Source organism: Rana temporaria, chromosome 4 (assembly GCF_905171775.1).
Source record: "Rana temporaria chromosome 4, aRanTem1.1, whole genome shotgun sequence".
Taxonomy (NCBI): Eukaryota; Metazoa; Chordata; class Amphibia; order Anura; family Ranidae; genus Rana; species Rana temporaria.
The window spans coordinates 109,611,647-109,635,863 of NC_053492.1; the positions used below are offsets into that span (position 1 = coordinate 109,611,647).

Genomic DNA, 24,217 nt, shown 5'->3' on the forward strand with positions numbered 1-24,217 from the left:
TTTTTCAAAACATCGTTTTTTACTTCATAGAAATTGACCGTGTGTAGCAAAAAACAACGTTTTTACACCCGCGCATGCCCAGAAGCTAGTTATGAAGCGAGCTTCAATGGAAAAAAGTGGTGAACGTAACCTCGCTTTGCTAGAGCATTGTGAAAAAACGATGGTGTGTAGGCAACTTCGTCTTTGAAAATTGAAGTTTCAAAAATTTTGTTTTTTACTTCACAGAAAATGTCGTTTTTTTTTCATCACATAAAGTGATGGTGTTTATGCGGCATTATACTCAGACTCCAAACAATTGATGGAGGTTGCGCTACGGGATCAACAGAATGCTAACCTCTTCAGCCCCCAACCCCCAAGATGTTGCTTTTGGCACTTTCTTCTAGGGAAAGAATAAAATGTGTTTGTTGGAGGCTTGGTATCTGCATAACTGTTCAAATACAGAGTCGTGAACAAGGTTTTATTGCCATGTAGTCATATTTTATTTAGTAAACTGCCTACAAAGACCTGAGTTATTTAGCCGTAAGAGCTGTAAGAGGCAGGAACTTCGATGTAAAATCAGGTTTACACTTGGCAGATTTCCTAAGGGTTCTCTTTAACAAGCTCCTACTGAGCCAGAAAAGGCTGGCACATAATGCAGAACAGGTGTGCAAACTTGCTGCTAAACCATGTCCCTGGAAACCGAGAGGAAACCCCATCCGCAGGGGGTCTCAGTTATCAGAGTAACTCAGTACAGAGTCCTCAGGGTCCCCTTTCTCCAGGGTGCTAATGGAAAGCTGGACTCTGCAGCCAGAATTTGTTAGCATTGCTTGTGCAGGGAGGGGGTAGGAGAGGGGATTGGGAAGTAAAAGCTGGGGTTTGTTGCACATTGTCCAGCACAGAGATCACAGAGGGACTGCAGCAGCTCATCTGACGGTACAGTGTTTGCTATCAGCTATGGAGCTTAGGCAGGACTCGTTACGCATAGACCTGATGCTGATTGTCCAGTCACAGGACAAGCAGATGGCAGAGGACAAGCAGAACGCCACTCGAGAGACAGCAGGTACAAAACAAGTATGGTGTGCATGGGGGTGTGTGTGTGGAAAAACACTAACATGACCTTTAAGTGTGACTCCACCTTTGTGCAAGCTTTGACATTGTAAAGTGGAGCAGTCAGACTTTCAAGAAGAAAACCATTTGTTATCTATATGCTCCTGTTACACAATTAAAGGCTTTTGAGGTTTCCATTGTTTATAAACAGATACGTTTACGTTTTGCACGTTGCAGCCATGTGGGTCTGACTATAGCTGGGGAGTTAGCAAAGACAGCACATTCAGTTGTACACATGGGGGGGGGGGGGTTTACTAAAACCGATGTGCACAGAATCTGGTGCAGCTGTGCATAGTAACCAATCAGCTTCCCGGTTTTATTGCCAAAGCTTAAATGAACAACTGAAGTCAGAAGCCGATTGGTTACTATGCAAAGCTGCACCAGATTTTGCATGTTCCAGTTTTAGCAAATCTCCCCCCATAGTCACACAATGCAACACAAATATTTTTTTAATGTTTTCGAAACACATAAGGAGGGGGAATACTTGTATTTACAAATTTTGCAATTTTTTTGTTCTGCCTCTAATATCACATTTCCCGGAGAGTTGGGTTTCTAATTTATTAGACAAAGATCTATGTATGCTAACAAGGAATAGAATAATTCTTTAACTTCGCAGACAGCTGTCGTTTGATTGGCTATTTTGGGTAAGTGCTTTGTTATTAAATAAAGGCTGCTGCAGGACACGTAATAACATGACAGCTGCAGAGCAGTAACTACTCCAACACTGAGCAGCACTGCAGGAGCCATCTTTAATGTTGGCAAAGATAAAACAATATTAATCATATAAAACAAGATTATTTAAGTTGTTTAATTTTTTGGTGTGTCTTGTTCAAACTGGACAAATGTAGTAACAAAGTAACAACTAAGTACTAGGGTCACACCGATACCAGTTTTTTAAGAGCGAGTACAAGTACCGATACTTTTTCTTAAGTACTCGTTGAAACCAATACCTATGTCTAGTGTAATGTGACAGTTTTCATATACAGTAAAACCTTGGATTGTGAGCATAATTCGTTCCAGAAACATGCTTGTAATCCAAAGCACTTGTATATCAAAGCATTTTTTTTACAGGGTATAAAAGAGAAGAGAGGCACCTCTAAGTATAGCAATATATTTCTAAATGTTGTACCTTCATTAAATGTAACCATATTGCTACACTTAGAGGCTCCTCTCTTCTATGACGCTACTCTTAAATCAAGACATCACTTGTATATCAAGGCAAAATGTATTAAAACATTTTGCTCATCTTGCAAAACGCTCTCAAGCCAAGTTACTCTCAAACCAAGGTTTTACTATATATATATATATATATATATATATATATATATATATATATATATATATATGTATACACACACATATGCAAATTGGATGTTTTGGATAAGACCTTTTGTACTGCATCCGATTTGCATGACGTGTGAACCTGCTACCTTTTCAGTGGAGCTGGTTCACTGCAGGTCGGCCGCAGTGTGATTTCGAGCACGTTTCAGGTGCGATTTTCATTGTAATAAACTTTAACAATTCACACCTGAATCGCTGAAGAGGGGGCTAAATACCCGAAGGTAACGGTTTTAGTATTGGCACCAATACCGGTATCGGTGCAACGCTATTATGTACAGATCTTAAAACTAACAGAACAAGTCAATAATGCAGTTAATTTAAAACTTTGGTTGAATCAGTATTAAAATTAAACGTTCACAATGGCATTAAAAGCAGGCGGTAAAAATGCCCCTCAAATGCCTATGCAAATGATACAATGGACAGCACACAATGCTTTTCACATTATCAAAACATGAAGAGTTGGTGTCGCTTCAAAATTTAAGCCTCATGTCGAGTCAGGAGGTGTTTGAAGTCTTCCAACGTTTCCCATTCTAGTCTATGGCAATGCTTCGAAAATACCCTGGCAAGCACTTGCAGTGCAGTTGTGGGAATTTAAGATTTGTTTATTTCCTATATTATCCCATTTGTGGAGCAGTTTTAACGTGCCTTAATGCTCACCAAACGCTTCAAAACTGCATATAGTGCGTTTGGGGAACGTTTTTAAGGCTTGTAAAATGCCAGTCTAACGCCCATACTAAAGGCTGGGTTCAAAGCACGGAGCGGCTCACAGCAGGGGTCCGGTGTGTCTCCATGTACTGCATCTCTGTTGGTTAGATTGCCACTCACTTCCTGTGTGGTCACCAGAACAGGAAGTTTAAGCAGAATCTCTCCAACATAGACAGAGAGTTCAACAAGAACACTTTTTTTTTAATTGTGAGGGGAAATCTCCACAATAGAATCCCACACAGCAGATGGAAGATGTTCTAACCTATGCACAATTTAGCTATAATGAAAAGATGCATGTTTTGAGTAGAGGAAAAAATGTTTTTTTTGTATGTATGTGTGTGTATATATATATATATATATATATATATATATATATATATATATATATATATATATACATATATATATATATATATATATTAGGGTTGTCCCGATACCACTTTTTTAGGACTGAGTACGAGTACCGATACTTTTTTTCAAGTAGTCGCCGATACCGAATACCGATACTTTTTTTTTTAAATGTGTCCCCAAATGCAGCCATGTCCCCCCACAAATGCAGCCATGTCCCCCCATATTCAGCAATGTCTCCCGATATCCAGCAATGTCCCCCATATCCAGCAATGTCCCCCACATCCAGAAATGTCCCCCGTATGCAGCAATGTCCCCCACATCCAGCAATGTCCCCCGTATGCAGCAATGTCCCCCGTATCCAGCAATGTCCCCCACATCCAGCAATGTCCGCCACATCCAGCAATGTCCCCCGTATGCAGCAATGTCCCCCGTATGCAGCAATGTCCCCCACATCCAGCAATGTCCCCCACATCTAGCAATGTCCCCCACATCTAGCAATGTCCCCCACATCTAGCAATGTCCCCCACATCCAGCAATGTCCCCCATATCCAGCAATGTCCCCCTTATCCAGCAATGTCCCCCGTATCCAGCAATCTCCCCCGTATCTAGCAATGTCCCCCGTATCCAGCAATGTCCCCCACATCCAGCAATGTCCCCCACATCCAGCAATGTCCCAATGTCCAGCAATGTCCCCCACATCCAGCAATGTCCCAATATCCAGCAATGTCCCCCGTATCCAGCAATGTCCCAATATCCAGCATTGTCCCCCATATGCAGCAATGTCCCCCGTATCTAGCAATGTCCCCCGTATGCAGTAATGTCCCCCGTATGCAGTAATGTCCCCCGTATCCAGTAATGTCCGCCGTATCCAGTAATGTCCCCCGTATCCAGTAATGTCCGCCGTATGCAGTAATGTCCCCCGTATCCAGTAATGTCCGCCGTATCTAGTAATGTCCCCCGTATCCAGTAATGTCCCCCACAGCAATGTCCCCCACATCCAGCAATGTCCCCCATATGCAGCAATGTCCCCCACATCCAGCAATGTCCCCCACATCCAGCAATGTCCCCCATATGCAGCAATGTCCCCCACATCCAGCAATGTCCCCCACATCCAGCAATGTCCCCCGTATCCAGCAATGTCCCCCGTATCCAGCAATGTCCCCCGTATGCAGCAATGTCCCCCGTATCCAGCAATGTCCCCCGTATCCAGCAATGTCCCCCACATCCAGCAATGTCCCCCACATCCAGCAATGTCCCCCACATCCAGCAATGTCCCAATATCCAGCAATGTCCCCCGTATCCAGCAATGTCCCAATATCCAGCATTGTCCCCCATATGCAGCAATGTCCCCCGTATCTAGCAATGTCCCCCGTATGCAGTAATGTCCCCCGTATGCAGTAATGTCCCCCGTATGCAGTAATGTCCGCCGTATCCAGTAATGTCCCCCGTATCCAGTAATGTCCCCCGTATCCAGTAATGTCCCCCACATCAATGTCCCCCACATCCAGCAAGGTCTCCCCATATGCAGCCATGTCCTGTCCCCCTTACCTTCATCGCGCCGCATCCCCGCTGCCGCCGACTGCTTAATATGGGCGGGGAACATTACAGCTTTGAACAGCTGTAATGATTGGCGCCGCGCTGCGTATAGACACTCCCCCTTGCTCGGGATTGGACAGTTCACCCGAGCAAGGGGGAGTGTCTATACGCGGCGGGCGGGAAAGACTACAGCTGTTCAAATGAATGCTGTAATGTTCCCCGCCCGTATTAACCAAGCGGGGAATGCGGCGGGATGCGTTGTAGCGACGGGATGCGTCGGCGGCGGCGGCGGGGGGGGGGGTAGGAATTCTATTTTGGTATCGGGGGTATTTGCGGGAATACGAGTACTCCCGCAAATACTCGGAATCGGTCCCGATACCGATACTAGTATCGGTATCGGGACAGCCCTAATATATATATATATATGCATATATGCATATAATACTGCGCTAATCCTGCACAGTCATACAACACTGTACCAATATGACATTTTTATAAAAAAAATTCACACAAATAGAGCTTTCTTTTGGTGGCATTTAGTCACCACTGGGTTTTTTATTATTTGCTAAACAAATGAAAAAAGACAGAGGAAAAATATTTTTTTTTTATAGTTTGTTATAAAATTTTGCAAATAGGTAAATTTTCTCCTTCACTGATGTGCGCAGATGAGAGGTGGCACTAATGGGCTATGATAGATGGCACTGATGGGCTCTGATAGGCGGCACCCAAGGGCACTGATAAGTGTAACTGATGGGCCCTGATAAGGAGGCACTGATTGGCAGCAGTGGTGGGCAATTTTGGGACTGCACTGATAATCATCTCTCACATTGTCAGTGTGAGGAATGAAAAGCCGATAACCAGCTTGTGGTTACTTATATAGTTACATAGTCAGGTTGAAAAAAGACACAAGTTCATCTAGTTCCACCAAAAAAAGTACAATCCTATAGGAGCACTTCCGTGATAAGCTGTCATTGGACACAGCTGATCACATGGTAAAAGGCTGCTGTGATTGGCCTCTTTACCCTAATTTGCAACCAGCTGAGTTGAAGGTCTTGTTGATCACAGAGCACGCCCCTTGAGGCGCACGGGCAGCACGATTATGCGCACCCTCCTGTCAAATTAAGCCCTCGCTGTAGCCGTATTTTGGCTATAGCGTGGGCAGGAAGTGGTTAATCACAAAACCAAAAATGTTAAATATTGCAGCTTCCCAATTATTTTTTTTTTTTTTATTCTATATTTTATTGTTTTTTAATAAATTTTATACAAACAAACATACTTCAATTGCATACGTATCACATATATAACATATCAGAAATCGATTCTGCAATAAAAGGAATTTACAGAGCATTTCAGTTCCAAAATGTTTCCTTTTCTAGATATACTGACCTATTTATCAAGCCGGTGTAGTGTCACAGTTTGCTGCCTATCCTAGAATGCTGCGGAAGTCACGTGGCGGGCAACTGCGCATGCGCGATGCGTTCCAAACGCAAGTGCGATGCGTTCCAATGGATTTTCGACAGTACACACCAGCAAACCCGGCATTCAGGGCGACGTGGATTTAGAGGAAAGTGGCCAGTCGGCCTCACGTCCTCGCTTCGCTCGGACGGCTCGCTCCACTCACTCGGCCTTCTGGCTCTTTTTTTAACATCCTCCAATCCACGGGGATGTTAAGGAAAGAGCCTGGATGCCGACCGAGGTTTCACTGGTGTGCACTGTCGTGAATCCATTGGAACGCATCGCATTTGCGTTTGGAACGCATCGCGCAGGCGCAGTTGGCCGCCACGTGACTTCCGGAGCATTCTAGGATAGGCAGCAAACTGTGACAATACACCGGCACAACAAAAAACAAAAACAGAACAAAAACAAACAAACCAAAAACAAAAAAAGGAGAATCAGTTGTGGTGGCTGCATTCAAATTATTTAAGGAAGATCTATCATTATATATATATATTTTTACTATTCTGTCTCTCAGGTGCTTCCTAACCCTAGCCATGATGTCTGAATCCGCAAACCCCCCCCCCCCTCCTTGCCTTGGTCGATCCAACAACAGCTAGGAAGGAGACAGCTACTTCATAAGGGCAGCTCTTGCCCACTCTGAGAGCTTTCCCAAGGCAAGCAATGGCAAGAGGAATGCAGAGGGAAGACAGACATGTCAGTTTTGGCATCCCTATTTCTGCTACTTGTCTCAGGAAAGCTCTCAGGGGTGAATTCACATTAGATGCAGTGACAGACGTTTTAACGCAACATCTGTCACCTCCGGGACACACAGGAAACAATTTTTCCCTATGTGTCCCATTTACACTGCTAGGTAGGCTGCATTTATTTGCGGCGCACCGTGCCGAATTGCACGGAAATATAGAGCAATGCAGCCATCGGATTACTGTACATTGCTATGAATGAAGTGTACGTTTTTTTACACTTCGAATAAAGCTAGTAAAAAAAAAAAAAATGGGAGCCAAGTGATGCACTGAATCGCACACAACACTGCCCTCTACCACAGCCAGTAATGGTGAGCTGTCGCAGCGGTGAATCACTACAGCAGAACAGTAAAAATGATGGATTTTCTTTAGAGAGATCCTGTAAGTTTAAAATATGCAGAAGAAAGATCCTTGTAATAGAGGAGCTTTTATACAGAGCTCCCTAGAGTGGTCTCTATAAGACTACTTGGCAGCCAACACTTCTGGAAGTATCAGATGCCAACCTCCATGTTTTCACCCCTGACCCCTATGCCCACTGCTATATCTTGTACTGACAGAAGATGGGACCACAGAAATCCAAAGAGGCTGCAGAACTTTTACTGCAGGAACCTTTACATTTTTTACCTGACAGGGTTGATTAAGAAACCTTCTTAAAATGCATGTTTTAAGCACAAAAATGAAAATGAGTCTTTAAACTACTTTTCTTGTTTTTACTATCACATTTAATTAGATATGAATTTGAAATAGTATATCCTGAGTGCAGTTTTTACCAACTCCATTTTTACATGAATTATTCTAATTGAGTCCACTTTCCATCTGTACTAAAGTGATAACACAATTGAATTAATTAAAGAATTCTCTTTACGAAAAACGATTCAATTGGTAATGAATAAATGGTTCAGCTTGTTTTCACTAAATACCACTCTTACTAGAGTGCGGTGATGATTAACAAGGATATTATGTACAGTGCAAGTGTCCAAGTCACAAGCCCGATTAATCCCTTTTTAGCTTCAGAACGCAATATTTTGGCAACATAGAGGTCATAAGACACCATTTATTTATGGATGCAAATGTGTCCTAAATGGAAGGTCATCATGCTCTTATATACACTGTGTATTTTAATATTCATGTTATCACTATCATAATTAACTGGTCAATGGTAATACAACAGTACAGTTGGGCATCTAATAATAACCCACAACCTGTAATTCTTTACAAAATTGTCTTTGCCTAACACTCAGTACAGCTGCAATGCAGTTACACTATATTGTCAAATGTATTATGATGCTTGCTTTTACACGCACATGAACTTTAATGGCATCCCAGTCTTAGTCTGTTGGGTTCAGTATGGAGTTGGCCCACCCTTTGCAGCTACAACAGCTTCAACTCTTCTGCGAAGGCTGTCTACAAGGTTTAGAAGTGTGTTTATGGGAATGTTTGATCATTCGTAAAGTCAGGCACTAATGTTGGACAAGAAGGCCTGGCTCACAGTCTGCACGCTAATTCATCCCAAAGGTGTTCTCTTGGGTTGAGGTCTGGACTCTGTCCAGGCCAGTCAAGTTCCTCCACCCTAAACTCACTCATCCGTGTCTTTATGGACCTTGCTTTGTGCACTGGTCCAAATTATTTGGTGGAGTGGGTATTATGGTGTGGGGTTGTTTTTCAGGGGTTGGATTTGGTCCTTTACTACCCTTGAAGGGAACTCTTAAGCCTCGTACACACTTGCTGGGATTTTTTTTGCAGAGGAAACCGGTCGTGTGTACATTTTTCGACGAGGAAACTGTTGAGGATCCCGTCGAGCCAAAAAGAGAGCATGTCTTCTTTTTCCTCAATGGGAATGGAGAAACTTGCCTTGTCAAGTTCCTTGACAGCCTAACAAGGAACTTGACAAGGAAAACTATGTGTTTCGCCCGTCGAGTTCCTCGGTCGTGTGTACGAGGCTTCAAGGCGTTAACATACCAAGATATGCACTCCTAAACCTTGTGGACAGCTTTTCCACAAGAGTTAAAGCTGTTGTAGCTGCAAAGGATGAGCCAGCTCAATATTAAACTCTATGGACTAAGATTGGGATGCCATTTAAGTTCATCTGTGTGTAAAGGCAGGTGTGCCAATTCTTTTGACAATATAGTGTATGTCTCAGAACAAACTTAAATATTCTAGAACCTTTAGCATATATTCATAGTGTGGGTTTTATTACATTTGCAGGTGCTTGGTTTGGAATGGTCACAAAAAATGATTCTTTATTGCTAAATCCAGTCACCAAAGTTAGAAACGGAAGGGGACCATCCACAAGACTTGCTTTTGGCTGTGTTTCTTAACCCAACCTCAAAGCATGGACACAGGGAACTGCCTGTTTCTAATTGCCCCAGTTTACATCAATTCACCGCACTGGTATGCGTTGGTCAAAAATTATATTTGCTGCAATTAAACACAGTGCAGGGCATTACAATACACTGCAACTCATGTCACGGAAAAGAAAAAGAAACGTGTTTTAGCAAAACACATATAAAAAGCATTGCACACAAAAATGCATTTTGACACATATGTACTGTGGTCTGAATTGGCTCCATGGTGTATGCTGTTTACAGAATGAAATCTGACATACTAAAGTGAAAGAAGTCATCATAATATACTAGTTTATAAAAACCAGAGCAAGGAAATCCGAAGGATGAAAAAAATCATGTGATGGGTTTCTATGAGTAATCTGGTTGCTGTCTACAGCTGTTCTCTCTTTTTTCAGATTTCCTTGTTGCAGTTTATTACACGCAGCAAGCTTTTCTAGTAACCCTTGCTTCATAAATACAAGGCCTCATAAATGCAAAAAAGTCTCTGTATGATGCTTTCTTGTTTCTGTCCTATTTAGTGATAAGTCATTGCCATTCCTTCTAGCTGTGACACCATCTGTGCAAAAGCCACCATCCGGAAGGTACATCATCAGTAGCTATGAGAGCCAGGGTAAGACATGCCTGCTGAACTTGTTCACCTGTTTGAAACTGTGGGTCAAATTTACAAAACCAGAGCTAATAAAACTGAATAACACTGGAATAGTTACTTAAAAGTACCAGTTGGGTTATATCTTTCAAAAGGACAAAGAACTTAGTTCCTAAGGGCAACAGCTGTCATCTTATAAATAAAGCTGTGTATTTACATGTTGAAATATATATACATATTCAAAATGCTCTGTTATTTTAAAGGTATTTACCATCCATTTATACTTAATAGGCGGTAAACAGAAAAGAGTCACATTGGAAAGTGTTAAAAAAGTACCATAACTATTCTAAAGTAGTGAGCAGCAGCTAGCAATCATAAAATGAGAGACGAGAAAGGAGGCATTCACTTCCTAATATTCCAAACATTCAAGAGGAGTCCAGTGAATGCCGTCAGCAGAAGCAAACATTACCATTCTAGTCTGCTCATAGTACAAAACGTGTCTTCAAATGACTAGCCACACTAAATGGGAGAGGGAAAGGTCAAGAGTAACATAGTTCACCCACTGTGTACTTGAAGACTAATGGGTGGGTTTACCGCACAAGAGACAAACAGCTGCACGCTGATGATGTCAAAGTTTACTTAGCTTTATTCCACAAGTTACGGCAACAAGTCCAGGGTTAGATATTGCCTATACTCTATTGTAACATCTTTCACCTGTAGCGCTACCCCCGAAAGAGCCGCCGATTTGTTGTTGGGATCGACATATTAAGTTATCTTGATGTGGCCCAGGGGTGCAGTTGTAGAATCAAAGTAGTGAACGAAGGTCCAGACAGTGAATAAGGGTTTTTCCAATGCTTTATTTCCAGGCCAACATGGTCAACATCAATTGGGAAGAAAAAGGGTGTTGAAGAGAAAAGAAGAACCTTGCAGTATCAGGCCTGGATATGAACCGAGCAGTCCTGCTCTCAGTAGTATCAAATTGTGATTCGTCGCCACTCTTTCTGAGTGGGTGAAGTGCCCCCGGACAGACCCCTCTCACAAGCCTGGCAGCCGAGGTGTCACTTAGATTAGCTGGGAGGAACAGATCTCTCTCACAGACCTGGCTCTAAGGCCTCTGCCACAGGCCAAATTACTTTAAGTGAGCTAAATGGATGAATGGAGCGAATCCTCCCAGTAGGTTTTTAGAATAGGTCACCGGATGACAGCAAATTGTCCTGTCAGCATTCCAGTCACCAGATCCCCGATTGGTTCGTTCAAGCCCTGTTGGACAACCTGCCTCCGGGTTCCCCTCAAGCCGACCCCCCAATCGAACGGCACCCAGCCTGGGATCCTCTTAATAGAACTGGGGACCCAGTAAGTCACTGGAGTCCTTTTACCTCCGGATGAGGTTTCCGTGTAGTCTGCAACTTTGGCCAGGTGGGCCGCGCCGGCGGGGTCCATGGATGCACGCACCCTGAAGGTGGATGCCGCACCTGGAACCGCAAAGAGTTTTGAGCACATGACACCTGTCACAGATATACCCTTCCCCAGCATGCCATGCAAGGGAAAACTCCTCTGATTGGCTGCTGGGGAAAACTTGCTCTGCCAGAACCCCTCTGGAGCCAACTGCTGGCCAGGGATGGTACCGCATCCCTGGAGCACAGACTGACCCAGTGGACATTTATGGAATGACAGAAGTCCAATTTAACCAATTGTGAATGGGAGCAAAATAACTCTCCCATTCCCCACTAACTTTAGCATAGTGCCCATACTGAAAGCAAGGGGGCGCTACACACCCATTAGGGCTTAATCATAGAAGACAGTGGGTTTAATGTCATTGAGGATATCGCATCATAACCCAAACTCTACAGGAAATAGATACATTTCGATGTAAAGTAGAAAATGGGGTCTTGACAATTAGACTGGTAACTGTTATATGAAAAGAGAACAGTGAGTTTGAAAACCATAGGATCCCGGAGCAGCAGTTTCTGCAGCAACAACTTTTATGATTCTAATAAAGTACAGTCAACAAGTTGGCACTATCAGAGGTATCCTATTTTAATTACAGATTCTCCTTAAGCATAGGCACCAACTCTGCAGTTCTTAGCAATGGCATATGCCCTCATAGGCAAGTGAAAAACATGAAAGGGCTAACATTAAGCAGTTTAAAAAAATGCTAGTGTTGGGGATAAGGAAGTATTAATAAAAAAAAAAAGCTCCAGGGGTCAGTGGAAGCAAAAAGCCCTGGTGGTCAGGAGAGAAATAGTGCTCTATTGATGGTGTCAGTAGAAGAAATAAAGCCTTCTCATTGTTGTTAGCAGCAGGGGTAATGCCACATGGTTCGTGTCAGTAGGAGAAATGTTGCTCCAATGTTGGCGTCAGGTGAAGGAATGGTGTCCCATCATTGGTGTCAGTGATAAGAGAAATACAGGGAGTGCAGAATTATTAGGCAAGTTGTATTTTTGAGGATCAATTTTATTATTGAACAACAACCATGTTCTCAATGAACCCAAAAAACTCATTAATATCAAAGCTGAATATTTTTGGAAGTAGTTTTTTGTTTTTTTTTAGTTTTAGCTATTTTAGGGGGATATCTGTGTGTGCAGGTGACTATTACTGTGCATAATTATTAGGCAACTTAACAAAAAAAAAATATATACCCATTTCAATTATTTATTTTTACCAGTGAAACCAATATAACATCTCAACATTCACAAATATACATTTCTGACATTCAAAAACAAAACAAAAACAAATCAGTGACCAATATAGCCACCTTTTTTTGCAATGACACTCAAAAGCCTGCCATCCATGGATTCTGTCGGTGTTTTGATCTGTTCACCATCAACATTGCGTGCAGCAGCAACCACAGCCTCCCAGACACTGTTCAGAGAGGTGTACTGTTTTCCCTCCTTGTAAATCTCACATTTCATGATGGACCACAGGTTCTCAATGGGGTTCAGATCAGGTGAACAAGGAGGCCATGTCATTAGTTTTTCTTCTTTTATACCCTTTCTTGCCAGCCATGCTGTGGAGTACTTGGACGCGTGTGATGGAGCATTGTCCTGCGTGAAAATCATGTTTTTCTTGAAGGATGCAGACTTCTTCCTGTACCACTGCTTGAAGAAGGTGTCTTCCAGAAACTGGCAGTAGGACTGGGAGTTGAGCTTGACTCCATCCTCAACCCGAAAAGGCCCCACAAGCTCATCTTTGATGATACCAGCCCAAACCAGTACTCCACCTCCACCTTGCTGGCGTCTGAGTTGGACTGGAGCTCTCTGCCCTTTACCAATCCAGCCACGGGCCCATCCATCTGGCCCATCAAGACTCACTCTCATTTCATCAGTCCATAAAACCTTAGAAAAATCATTCTTGAGATATTTCTAGGCCCAGTCTTGACGTTTCAGCTTGTGTGTCTTGTTCAGTGGTGGTCGTCTTTCAGCCTTTCTTACCTTGGCCATGTCTCTGAGTATTGCACACCTTGTGCTTTTGGGCACTGCAGTGATGTTGCAGCTCTGAAATATGGCCAAACTGGTGGCAAGTGGCATCTTGGCAGCTGCACGCTTGACTTTTCTCAGTTCATGGGCAGTTATTTTGCACCTTGGTTTTTCCACACGCTTCTTGCGACCCTGTTGACTATTTTGAATGAAACGATTGATTGTTCGATGATCACGCTTCAGAAGCTTTGCAATTTTAAGAGTGCTGCATCCCTCTGCAAGATATCTCACTATTTTTGACTTTTCAGAGCCTGTCAAGTCCTTCTTTTGACCCATTTTGCCAAAGGAAAGGAAGTTGCCTAATAATTATGCACACCTGATATAGGGTGTTGATGTCATTAGACCACACCCCTTCTCATTACAGAGATGCACATCACCTAATATGCTTAATTGGTAGTAGGCTTTCGAGCCTATACAGCTTGGAGTAAGACAACATGCATAAAGAGGATGATGTGGTCAAAATACTCATTTGCCTAATAATTCTGCACTCCCTGTAGTACTTCATCAGTGGGGTCAATAATAGGAAAAAAAGGAACTTATCCTTGAGTTCAGTAGGAGAAAGGATAGTGCTCTATTGTTGGTTTCACTAGGTGGAATGGTGCTCCCATGCTGATGTCAGTGGAAGAAATGGTGCCTGATCGCTCATGTCAGTGGTAGGAGGAATAGTGCTCTGTTGTTAGTGTCAGTGGTAAAAGGAATGGTACTTCATTATTAGGATCAATATAAAGGTGGAATAGTGCCCCATTGTTTAGGTCAGTAGGAGGAGGAACAGTGCTCCATTGTTGCTGTCACTGGGAGGAATTGCACTCCATCACTGGTATCATTGGAAGGATACGTGCCCCATCGGTATCAGTGGTAGAAAGATTAGTACTCCATTTTTGGGGTCAGTAGGATTGGGAAAGGTGCCCCACTGTTAGGGTCAACAGGAGGAAGGAGGAAGAATAGTCTAACTAATCTAAAAACACTAATTTTGGTATATGACCAGCTAAAAATTTCTTCGTGTGGATCTAAATGTACGAACTGTACAAATCATAAATTCTGCTAGGGTATGAAAACATATGAGAACTTCATATGTTTACATACCCTGGCAGAATTTATGATTTCTTGCCCATTTTTCAGAGAACATGAATGATAAAACAAAAAACATTTTTTTCACGCATGGTTAGTGTTTGGCTGAAGCCATTTATTAGCAATCAACTGTGTTTACTCCTTTTTAAATCATAATGACAACAGAAACTACCCAAATGACCCTGATCAATGTATTTCCCCCTTTAACATCAATAACAGCTTGAAATCTTTTGTAGTATTTGTGGGCGAGGCTCTTTATCTTCTCCAATGGTAAACCTGAGCATTACTCTTGGCAAAAAGCCTCCAGTTCCTGTAAATTCTTGGGCTGGCTTGCATGAACGGCACGTTTGAGATCTCCCCAGAGTTGCTCAATGATATTGAGGTCAGGAGACTGAGATGGGCACTCCAGAACCTTCACTTTATTCTGCTGTAGCCAATGACAGGTCAACTTGGCTTTGTGTTTTGGATCATTGGCATGTTGGAATGTACATCCCATGCGCAGCTTCCTGGCTGATATGAAAGCAAATGTTCCTCCAGTATTTTTTGATAACATACTGCATTTATCTTTCCATCATTTTTGACCAAATTTCCTGTGCCTTTGTAGGTCACACATCCCCAAAACATCAGCGATCCACCTTTGTGTTTCACAGTAGGAATGGTGTACCTTTCATTATAGGCCTTGTTGACTCCTCTCCAAATGTAGTGTTTATGGTTGTGGCCAAAAAGCAACATTTTGGTCCCATCACTCCAAATGACTTTGTGTCAGAAGGTTTGAGGCTTGTCTCTGTGCTGTTTGGCATATTGTAAGCGGGATACTGTGGCATTTGCGTAGTATTGGCTTTCTTCTGGCGACTCGACCATGCAGCCCATCTTTCTTCAAGTGCCTCCTTATTTTGCATCTTGAAACAGCCACACCATGTTTTCAGAGTCCTGTATTTCACCTGAAGTCATTTGTGGGTTTTTCTTTGCATCCCGAATAATTTTCCTGGTAGTTGTGGTTGAAATTTTAATTTGTCTACCTGACTTGGTTTGGTTTCAACAGAAACCTTTATTTTCCACTTCTTGAGTAGAGTTTGAACACTGCTGATTGGCATTCTCAATTCCTTTGGATATCTTTTTATATCCTGTTTTATACAGTTCAGCTACCTTTTTCCCGCAGACCCTTTGAAAATTCTTTTGCTTTCCCCATGACTCAGAATCCAGGAACGTCAGTGCAACACTGGATGAAAGATGCAAGGGTCTGTCAGGAGTCCAGAAACTCATTGACCTTTTATACACACACACACACTAATTACAATCAAACAGATCACAGGTGAGGATGGTTACCTTTAATAGCCATTCAAACCCCTTTGTGTCAACTTGTGTGGGTGTTATGAGGGCAAACTTTTGATCATTTGGGTAGTTTCTGTTGCCATTATGATTTAAAAAGAGTAAACACACTTGATTGATAACAAATGGCTATATTCAAACACTAAATTATGAGTGAAAGAAAAGTTTTCATATTCTCAGAAAAATGGCTAAGAAATCATAAATTCTGCCAGGGTATGTAAACTTATGAGCACAACTGTACATGTTTTTCAAGTTTCAAATATTTAAAATACAAATTTTCTTTACAGGAAGCCATGTCCGTGTAGAAGTTCATCCCAAAACCAGCAGGCCCCAACTATTGAACAGACCTCCAACCCCAAAAGGTAAAGAAATATGTGTCATTTTGAGGACATTTTGGCAAAAATGAAGAGAATGAGTATCATGAATTAATCAATCGCTGTAAGGCCTCATGCACACGGATAGAGAAAAGCTGAAAAATGCACTAGCAAAAAAAAACTCCAGCCATTTTGCCATGCCCGGTTCTCATACAGCCAGCTGTATAAGCGAATGGCTGTACTGGCGCATACTTGTTTAAACGCTGATGTTTCTATGCATCTGTATTTACCCAAGCATGCTTGTATAATGTATATTCCAGACATGAAATTCAAATTTCAAAGAGATGTAATAACGTTCAGTCTGATGTAAGATTAACAGATTTTCAAAGTGAAATCCAATGACATCCTACTGACCAAACCAGACACACTAAACACACCTACAAAATACATTCCCATTTTTACTTTGAATTGGTCACAGATGTATAGAACATAAAGCAGACATTCAAGGTATAGAGACAAAATGCCTTTGGTACCAAGAGCAGAGGAACGATGTGGCGCTGCAGCAAAATGTGGATGTGGCCAAATTTCGATAACAGTGGGAGGTGCTTAAAGGGCTACGGTTAAATAAAACCTAATTCAGTAGTAAGTAATGCAGAGAGAGCACAGATCAGGTCAGGAGCAAGTAGGGTTGCAGGGAAAAAAGTGCAGCTGCAGTATATTTAAAACATATTAGTATTATATTATACCTCATCATTTGGCTTGGTGGTGGCAACCCACTGATTGTGCCTGATTTTCCCATTGTAGTCGGCTCCATCACTGCCGGTTTGGACTGAAACTTGCAGTGTGTGACTGTTGGTTTGGTGCCTCTACACTGCCAGTGGGCAATGCCAGATGCCGGTTTCCCAGGGCCTGACTGCTTGAAATGGGGACCGTTCACAATAAATGTGTATGAATAGCATCCTTACTCATTATTCAGGCTATAAGGCTGTCAGTTAACTGCTGGTAGGGAGGAGCAGGGTGGCCTAAGTGGCTGAACTTAAACAAAGTATTTTCTGCTAGATGAGGATACATTACTTCATAGTCCTTTCAGCTACAAGGGTCAAAGGGGACTAGATTGTAAATCTTATTATATTCAAAAAAAATGTAATACACAATGTTGCAGTTGAGGTAGTATCTGACACTAGTTAGGGTGAATTCACACCATGCGCGGGTGACAGGTGTTTTACTGCTTTGTTAAACCCCTATTACCGCAAAGACACATAGAAAACAGTTGTTTTCTGTGTGTCCCATTCACACTGCAAAACAGTACAGAACTATGCTGCAGCGTGCTGCGATAAAACACAGACATGCTGCATTCTATTGCAGCGCAATGTACAGGATCGCATGTCCCTGTACAGCAGTCTGAAGTGTACTTTTGTACACTTTAAATAAAGTTTGTACAAAACAGTTGCCCATCACGCTGCCCCGTACCACCGTCAGGAACGAACAGCGTACCACAGTCAGGGTCAATTTTATTTGGTAAACCTGCATTCTGTTGGGATTCGGAGGAGGATTTTCTTCAGTCTTCAGATACTCCTATTTCCTGGATTATTTTTGGTGGATGCGGGCATCTTTTCTTCACACATTTCGTGGACATTTATTTCACATATTTTTGTGGGCCTTTCACTGATTAATGAGCTTGATGCACATTATCATATTTATTTTGTATGTTTTTTTTGTATTATTATTATTATTTTTTACTGTTTGATTAATCACACATATTCGTTTAAAGTGGCACACACATTTTTGGGTGTTAACTAGTGGGAATTAGCATGACATTTTTTGTTGTGCCAGCTGTCCGTTCCTGTATGAACCAGCCCCTAACCTTCCAAGGTGTTCACTGGGTAAATATCATCCAAACTTCCACTGTTAAGCCTCTTTCACACGATCGGATATCTGATGGAATCTAAGCCGATGGATTTTTTCGTCGGATATCCGATGAAGCTGAGTTTCATCAGTCTTGCCTACACACCATCAGTCAAAAATCATGCCAAAACGCGGTGACGTAAAACACTACGACGTGCTGAGAAAAGTGAAGTTCAATGCTTCCGAGCATGTGTCGACTTGATTCTGAGCATGCGTGGATTTTTGACGGATGGACTTCCACACAGACGATTGTTTTTTTCTATCGTTTTTTTATCAATAGGAAAAACTTAAAACATGTTCTATTTTTTTTTACCGATGGAAAACAACCCGATGGGGCCCACACACGATCGGCTTTATGAGAACCTTGAGTATTTTATTCATATAGTGTCCTATTTTAAACCACAAAATCTTTACTGTTCCCTTATGCTTAAATCACAGACCAGCGGGGTGAGGGTAACATAGCTTTATTGCCTAAAGCTGAACCCTGGACGCTTAATAAAATATATTCCTCAATAGCCGCATAAGATATAAATTCACCTTGTGTAGACCCTTTACAGATTAAGCTATAACTATGCAAAAATAGCAATGACATCATTACTGTGGTGTACATTGCTTTTGTGCAGAGAGCAGAGTTGTGGGAGGGACCTGGCTGCTCCACCCACTATGGGCTGCCTATAGAAAACTACAGCAGTGGGCGGAAGCAAGACCAGTCACTCTGCACAAGGAGAAAGAGCAGCAATGACTGGTCTTTGTGACAGTAAACTCCTGCACAGATGCATAGTTTTGCACTGGATTACTACACAGATCTAGAAGAAATATACAAAGCACACCAAGATTCATATGATATGACTCTCCCATTTAGACAATATTTGCTGGAGTTTAGCTTTAATTAAAGCAGGTCAGCATACTGGCCATGGAAATCTTAGGACTGGATTGCTATAAATGGCAGGTTTGTCAGATAAAACAGCTCCCATATAAGTATTTAAACTGTTAGTTAGATTAACAAAGAGTTAGGCCGGCTTATCAGTAGATAAGCCGACCTAACTCTGAATCTACGCCGGCGTTTGTTTAAGTGTGTTCTCTAACAGAGTTACACTTAAACAAAGCTTAGATTATGTAAATGAGGGAATATGCTGATTCGCGAACGTACGCCAGGCCTACGCCGTCGATTAACGTCGTTTCCGTAAGGCCTTAGGCGGCCTAAAGTTATTCCACCTATGAGGTGGAATAACAATGTTAAAGTATGGCCGCCGCTCCCGCCGCGAGGTTCGAATTTTTTACGTCGTTTGCGTAAGTCGTCTGCGAATCGGGAGTTACGTCGTTTACATCCGCGTCGAAATCAATAGGCCCGTATGGCCTACTTGGCCACAATGCGCACTGGGAAGAGTAGTCGCCCGACGCATGTGCAGTGTCCAAAAACGTCAAAAAACGTGAGGTCAAGCCTCATTTCCTTACAACACGCCCCCCTCCAAGTCATTTGAATTAGGCGCCCTTACGCCCGCTCGTTTTAGGCTACACCGCCGTAGATTAGCAGGTAAGTAGATTGTGAATCACTACTAGCCTAACTAATTTACGGCGGTGTAGCCTAAAAAGGCTAGGCTAGGCCGCCCTAAAGTTAGGCAGATGTGTGTGAATCTACCTAAGAGTATTTAGCGGTTTGCCTGGAGTTTAATTATAATTTAACCTCCATAAAGTTTTTTTTTTTTACCATAAACTTGATTTATTGGTCGAGTTTGTTTTCTTGATAGTTTCTCTGCATAGTACTAGTGCATCCTTGTCAGAAAGCACTTATTAAGGCCCCTTTCACATTGGGTGCGGGAGGTGCGCTGGTGGTATAGCGGCGCGATTTTTAGTGCCACTATACCGTCATTCTTACCATGACATTCGGCCGCTAGTGGTACAGTTTTAACCCCCACTAGCGGCCGAGAAAGGGTTAAAACCGCTTGCAAACCACTGCTAGAGCAGCAGTTTGCGGGCGATATAGCCACGCTGTCTCATTGATTTCAATGGGCAGCAGCGGTAAAGGAGCAGTATACACACCGCTCCAAAGATGCAGCTAGCAGGACTTTTGGAGCGGTCCTGCTAGCGCATCGCTTCAGTGTGAAAGCCTTCGGGCTTTCACACTGAAGACTGCAGAGCAGGATTTTTTCAGGCGTTATTTAGACCCTATTTCTAGGGCTAAAACGCCTGAAAAACTCTTGGTGTGAAAGGGGCCTAAAGATATTTTAACTGACCAGTGAGTCGTTTCAGACAAATGTTTTTAAACACAAGACAGTAGCTTTTCATTTTTGATCTTCACAAAGCTGTGGGAATCCTTGTGCTAGGCATAGAACTGTACTGTACAGAAGTACATTGGGACAGCTGCCAAGGAATGATAAACTCTTCCTAATTTAGAGCACAGAAGGACTGGAATGATAGTGAGTGATAGAACATGTTGCATATATCTTTCAGATGTACCTGTTCCCACCAGGAATGGTAGCACTTTGGAGCAAATGCCTCAGCCCAGCGCCAAAGACTTTTACGGTAAGGTACAAATAACTTCAGTTATCTTCAGGTTTCTCTAGTTTTTACAAACATGTCTATTTCTATCTTTTTTCTTTACTTTTTATTCTTTGCAAATCTGAAGCTCCATCATTAGTGCGGTGAGGATGTACTTTTTATAAAGACATTGCTAGATTCAGGATGGCGAGCGCATAGTTGCGGCGGCGTAGCGTATGGCATTTACACTACGCCGCCGTAACTTAGCGAGGCAAGTACATGATTCACAAAGTTCTTGCCTGCTAAGTTACGCGGCGTAGCATAAATCGGGCGGGCGTAAGGGCGGCTAATTCAAATTTGGCTGAGGGGGCGTGTTTTATGTTAATGGGGCTTGACCTGACGTGATTGACGTATTTTACGAACGGCGCATGCGCCGTCCGCCTATATATCCCAGTGTGCATTGCAGCTAAGTACGCCGCACGGTCCTATTGATTTAGACGTGGACGTAAATTACGTTAAACCCTATTCACGGACGACTTACGCAAACGACGTAAAATTTTCAAATTTCGACGCGGGAACGGCGGCCATACTTAACATTACTATTCCAGCTATTTCATGGAATAACTTTAGGCCTGCTAATGCGTTACGTAAACGGTGTATCTGTACTGCGTTGGCCGGGCGTACGTTCGTGAATAGGCGTATCTAGTGATTTACATATTCTACGCCGACCGCAATGGAAGCGCCACCTAGCGGTCAGCCTAAAAGTTACACTTTAGGATACGAGGGTGTAAGACACTTACGCCGCTCGTATCTGAGCCTAATTTAAGCGTATCTGGTTACCAGAATACGCTTAAATTAGCGCCAACGCAAATTCTGACTTGGGCTGGCGTATCAGTAGATAAGTCTCTCTGAATCTAGCTAATAGTGTCCATGTGGGGTATGTGATGTCTTATGTGGGGAGGCTGCATCTGCATTTCATTTTATGATTTTTATTGTAAAATTATAATACATTTTTCTGAATCTGATTTAAAGAGGAACTTTACCTATACCGATTTGAAAAAAAATAATGTTCTTTAGCAAGGAGCATACATTCCACGTTAATAATTATGCTAACAAAATTAGTGTGTGCTGTAAATTGCGCATTGTTTTTGTTTCTTCTGGCTGGAGGCTGCCATTTTGCTGAAGCCCAGAGCCTCTGAATAGTAGTAAATCATAAAGTGGAACTAAACCTATTAATTTTACAGTTTCAAAAAAAAGTTACATTCCTGGAATTGATAACGGACATATTTGCTTGTGTCCTCAACCAAACTGTTAAACCCTTAACCATTTGAAGATCAAACTGAAGCAGTTTCCTTAGCTGTAAATCATGGGTCTTCAAACTACGGCCATCCAGTTGTTCAGGAACTACAATTCCCATCATGCCTAGTACTAATGTCTGTGAATGTCAGTGTGTTACAATGCCTTATGGGATGTGTAGTTCTACAACAGCTGGAGGGCCGTAGTTTTAGGATCCCCTGTAAAGAATAGGAGGGTTTAATACCAGTTTAAAGCTGTAATGCCGCGTACACACAATCATTTTTCGTCATGAAAAAAAACATTGGGCCAAATCCTCAGCCAGGCGGCGTAACTTAACTTTCAGCAGTTAAGTTACACTGACTTAAAGTTTTTACCTAAGTGCCTGATCCTCAAAGCACTTACGTAAAAATTTCAAGCAGTGTAAGTTAAGTGCCGCCGTCGTAAGGCGTTCCTCCTCTCCGGGGGGCGTTTACAATTTAAATGAGGCGCGCTCCCGCGCCGGCCGTACTGCGCATGCGTGTGACGTCATTTTCCCGACGTGCATCGCGCGAACGTAATTGACGCCGGGCGGCTTTGTGGATTGCGACGGGACACTAAAGTTACGACGGGTGAAAAAAAGACGCGCCGGGAAAACAAATAATTATAAAAAAAAATGACAGCGTCGCTCGGCATGCATTCCTGAGGGAGAACTCCATGCCAATTTTCAATGAAAAAAACGGCATGGGTTCCCCCTCAGGAGCATACCAGGCCCTTAGGTCTGTTATGGGTTGTAAGGAGACCCCCCTCCGCCGCAAAATTGACGTAGGGGGTCCCCCTACAATCCATACCAGACCCGTATCCAAAGCACGCTACCCGGCCAGCCAGGAAGGGAGTGGGGACGAGCGAGCGCCCCCCCCCCTCCTGAGCCGTGCCAGGCCGCATGCCCTCAACATGGGGGGGTTGGGTGCTCTGGGGCAGGGGGGCGCACTGCGGGCCCCCCCACCCCAGAGCACCCTGTCCCCATGTTGATGAGGACAGGACCTCTTCCCGACAACCCTTGCCATTGGTTGTCGGGGTCTGCGGGCGGAGGCTTATCGGAATCTGGGAGTCCCCTTTAATAAGGGGGCCCCCAGATACCGGCCCCCCACCCTAAGTGAATGGATATGGGGTACATCGTACCCCTATCCATTCACCTGTAGGCAAAAAGTAAAAGTTAATAAACACACAACACAAGGCTTTTTAAAATATTTTATTATTCTGCTCCGGACGCCCCCCCTGTCTTCGTTATTAGCTCAATTACCAGGGGGGGCTTCTTCTTCCGCTCTCCGGGGGTGTTCCGCTCTCCGGGGGGGGCTTCTCCGGACTCCGGGGGGCTTCTTCCATCTTCTCCCCTCTTCCGCTCTTGACTCGGCGAACCCCGGTTCTTCTGCAGCTCTCCGGTGCCTTCTTCTTCAGCGCTGGCTGCCTGCTATGTTTGTGTGTTAGCTCGATTTCAAACAGGCAGCCGGCGCGGTCTTCTGTGACGTCAGGGTCTTCTGGTCTTCTGTTCTTCCTATGTTGCCTCGTCGCCTGTTGTCGCTGTAATGATGGAAGCGCGCCTTGCATCACATTTATATAGGCATCGCCGTCCCATCATGCTCCGGCAGGTACCCACGTGGTGGGTGCCTACCCACGTGCACCCACCACGTGGGTACCTACCGGAGCATGATGGGACGGTGATGCCTATATAAATGTGATGCAAGGCGCGCTTCCATCATTACAGCGACAACAGGCGACGAGGCAACATAGGAAGAACAGAAGACCAGAAGACCCTGACGTCACAGAAGACCGCGCCGGCTGCCTGTTTGAAATCGAGCTAACACACAAACATAGCAGGCAGCCAGCGCTGAAGAAGAAGGCACCGGAGAGCTGCAGAAGAACCGGGGTTCGCCGAGTCAAGAGCGGAAGAGGGGAGAAGATGGAAGAAGCCCCCCGGAGTCCGGAGAAGCCCCCCCCGGAGAGCGGAACACCCCCGGAGAGCGGAGAAGACCCCCGGAGAGCGGAAGAAGAAGCCCCCCCTGGTAATTGAGCTAATAACGAAGACAGGGGGGGCGTCCGGAGCAGAATAATAAAATATTTTAAAAAGCCTTGTGTTGTGTGTTTATTAACTTTTACTTTTTGCCTACAGGTGAATGGATAGGGGTACGATGTACCCCATATCCATTCACTTAGGGTGGGGGGCCGG

At 43.5% G+C, this 24,217-nt stretch overlaps 1 protein-coding gene across 2 annotated transcripts in view; it reads left to right on the forward strand.

Moving 5' to 3' along the window:
* Nucleotides 1-713: 713 nt before the first annotated feature.
* LOC120936423 (kyphoscoliosis peptidase-like) overlaps nucleotides 714-24,217 on the forward strand; it is a 68,071-nt gene continuing 44,567 nt past the window's right edge. The window contains exons 1-4 of one of the 2 annotated variants that reach the window (XM_040348738.1): nucleotides 714-1,039; nucleotides 10,107-10,172; nucleotides 16,309-16,383; nucleotides 20,692-20,763. In XM_040348738.1, coding sequence (XP_040204672.1) covers nucleotides 934-1,039; nucleotides 10,107-10,172; nucleotides 16,309-16,383; nucleotides 20,692-20,763 — 319 coding nt within the window. In that variant the 5' untranslated portion in view covers nucleotides 714-933. The remainder of the gene's footprint in view (nucleotides 1,040-10,106; nucleotides 10,173-16,308; nucleotides 16,384-20,691; nucleotides 20,764-24,217) is intronic. The other variant, XM_040348739.1, reaches the window with a different exon arrangement.